The sequence below is a fragment of the Cucurbita moschata genome, unplaced genomic scaffold, assembly GCF_002738365.1.
Source record: "Cucurbita moschata cultivar Rifu unplaced genomic scaffold, Cmos_1.0 Cmo_Scf00035, whole genome shotgun sequence".
Taxonomy (NCBI): domain Eukaryota; kingdom Viridiplantae; phylum Streptophyta; class Magnoliopsida; order Cucurbitales; family Cucurbitaceae; genus Cucurbita; species Cucurbita moschata.
The window spans coordinates 768,321-771,216 of NW_019268551.1; the positions used below are offsets into that span (position 1 = coordinate 768,321).

The following is a 2,896-nucleotide window of genomic DNA, read 5'->3' on the forward strand; positions in this document are numbered from 1 at the left end:
ATATATATATATATATATATATATATATATATATATATATTGGATTTTCATAAGATATTTTTACAAAAAATTATGTTTAATTATTTATTTGTTTCATATTGATATAAAAGTAAATAAAAAATATATATTTTAACTAATTAAAAACGTATAATATTAATTTAAATATATATTTCTTTTGATTTTTTTTAAAAAAATAATCTTCTAGAAATATTCTTAATATCAATATTTTTTTTTTTTGAAAGTTGAAAGGTATTATTGAAATTTTTTAAAGTTTAAATATTTTCGGGATAAAATACAAAGTTTAAAGGTAACTAACTCACAATTTACTCTAACTTTTAAAACTTACTCGACACAAACCATTCACCATTGTTCAAGAGGTCTGATGTTCAAATCTATAACAGTTCAAACTCACTGCTAGCAGATATTGTCCGCTTTGACTCGTTAAGTATCCCTGTCAACCTCATGGTTTTAATACACGTATACTAAACAGAGGTTTCCACACCCTTATAAGTAATGTTTCATTCCTCTCTCAAACCGATACGAGATCTCACAATCTACCCCTTTGGGAGCCCAGTGTCACAATCGCACTCTTGATGGCAGCGGACTTGTGATTATGCGGCACTCACTTTCCAACGACAAGTGAGCTAAGTCAGTTCGTTCTTACGTCGCCTATGGCCAAGCGACGTATTCTCGAGCCTCTAGCCTCGGTTAAAGAAAAAGGTTTTAGAAAACGAGGGCAGAGAGAGATTTTCGAAAGAGACGTTATATATGCAAGTAAGAGAGTAACAACAACGACTCATACTTTTGGTAGGGAGAAGCTGACAACTAGTCATATCCCCTTACAGTACATTATGAGTCATTCCATGTCTAGCAGGCCTAGACATGATTTTTACGAAACGTCGTACTTCCTAGAAATACAAAAGTAAAACACTAGAACATGGAAAGACATAAAGGATTTGACTTGTCATGGGCAACATGCATGACCGTGACACCCAGCGCCCTCGCTTGCACACAGCTCGATGCCTAGCTCTAATGTCATTTGTAACAGTCCAAGCCCACCGCTAACAGATATTGTCCGCTTTGACCCGTTACATATCCATATCAACCTCACGGTTTTAATACGTGTCTACGAGATCTCACAAAATCTCTCTCTCGATGTGTTGTTGAACTAAAAGAAACTTTTGTATTTATTCCTAATTTCTTCATTATAGCTCATTACATTCGTTACCTCGTGCTCTGTAGCTACAATACTTAAAATAGTAAAAGAAACAAAACCGAGTTTTCTTAAAGAACCGAAAAGGGAGAAGCTTCTCACTCCGTTCAAACATGAAAACAAGATCTCATACGACAAGATGCAAACTTTAATACATAAAAGAGCAATTCATGTGGAAGCATCAAGCTTGATTAACCCTTTTGTATAAGCTTTTACACATGTTCTTAACTTTTTTCCTCTTCAATATTCTTTCCTCTTCCAAATGGACAAGTTTTTCCTTTAAAAAACACCAATAACCTCTCTTCACAAAACATCACCAATAGCCTCATCACAATGGCATTGAGCAACAATGTCATTGCAGCCATAAACTTCATCGCCTTGCTTCTCTCGATCCCCATCATCGGTGCCGGGATCTGGCTCGCAACGCAAGCTGACAACGCTTGTGTGCAACTTTTGCAATGGCCCGTCATCATTCTCGGCATCGTCATCCTTCTCGTGGCATTGACGGGTTTCATTGGAGCCTTTTGGAGAATCTCATGGCTTCTAATGTTCTATCTTATTGCCATGCTTGTTCTCATAATCCTACTCGGTAGCTTGGTTCTCTTTGTGTTCTCCGTCACTATGAGAGGTTCGGGTCATACCGAACCGAGCCGAGCTTACTTGGAGTATCACCTCGATGACTTCTCGCTCTGGCTCCAAAGAAGGGTTCGAAGCTCTCATAAATGGGAGAGAATTCGAACTTGTCTTAGTTCCACAACTACATGTGCCGAGTTGAACCAAAACTATAGGTTACCTCAAGATTTCTTCAACGCCCATATCAGCCCTCTCCAGGTAAAATCTTGATTTGAATTGATTTTCTACGTGCTTAAAAATACTGATAGATTCTAATGTATTTACGTATTGTTTTACTAGTCGGGGTGTTGCAAGCCACCGACAGATTGTGGGTTCACGTACGTAAACCCGACGTATTGGATTAGTCCGATAAGCAACGGAGCGAGCGTGGATTGCTCAAAATGGAGCAACGAGCAGACCGAGCTATGCTACGGGTGTGATTCGTGTAAGGCAGGGTTGCTAGCTAACCTCAAGGAAGAATGGAGAAATGCTGACCTAATTCTGCTGATTGCACTTATAGGTCTTGTTTTTGTGTATTTGATGGCATTTTTGGCTTTGAAAAATGCCAAATCTGAGAACCTTTTCCGCAGGCACAAGCAAGGTTATGTCTAACACACTCAAATAATCAACAAAAACATAACTTTTAACCTTATTGCTTTCTTTTCGGGTTTCGGGTTTGTAGAAATATTGACGTTGAAACGATTATTAGAAATATGTACGAGTATCGGGATGTATTATTTCTCATTTGAAAATATATGTTAAATTTCATTTTTTATAGTTCACCTATAGCTCAGTGGGTTCGAGATGGTAAATTGAGTCTTATCTATTTAGTTATGCTCGAATTAGTGACTAATTATAGAATTACAGGGTTGTTTTTGGTTTTTTATGTTAAGAATTTAGGTAGAGGTGTACACGGGTTGAGTTGAGTTAGGAACCAACCCGAGATTTGTAACCTGAGCAACATGAATAGAGTTGATAGTAACCCCTGAAATAGAAAAACAAAATGACACCAAATTTCAGTGAACTATTTAAGCTATCAGTGTGATTGATCCGACAAGTACCAAGGACTTT

The 2,896-nt window shown here is 37.2% G+C and overlaps 1 protein-coding gene across 1 annotated transcript; it reads left to right on the plus strand.

Moving 5' to 3' along the window:
• Positions 1-1,546: 1,546 nt before the first annotated feature.
• Positions 1,547-2,607, plus strand: LOC111431037 (protein TORNADO 2-like). The gene is made up of 2 exons (XM_023067527.1): positions 1,547-2,044; positions 2,126-2,607. Exons 1-2 carry the CDS (start codon positions 1,547-1,549, stop codon positions 2,435-2,437), a joined length of 810 nt encoding a protein of 269 aa, XP_022923295.1. The 3' UTR covers positions 2,438-2,607.
• The last annotated feature ends 289 nt before the right edge of the window (positions 2,608-2,896 follow it).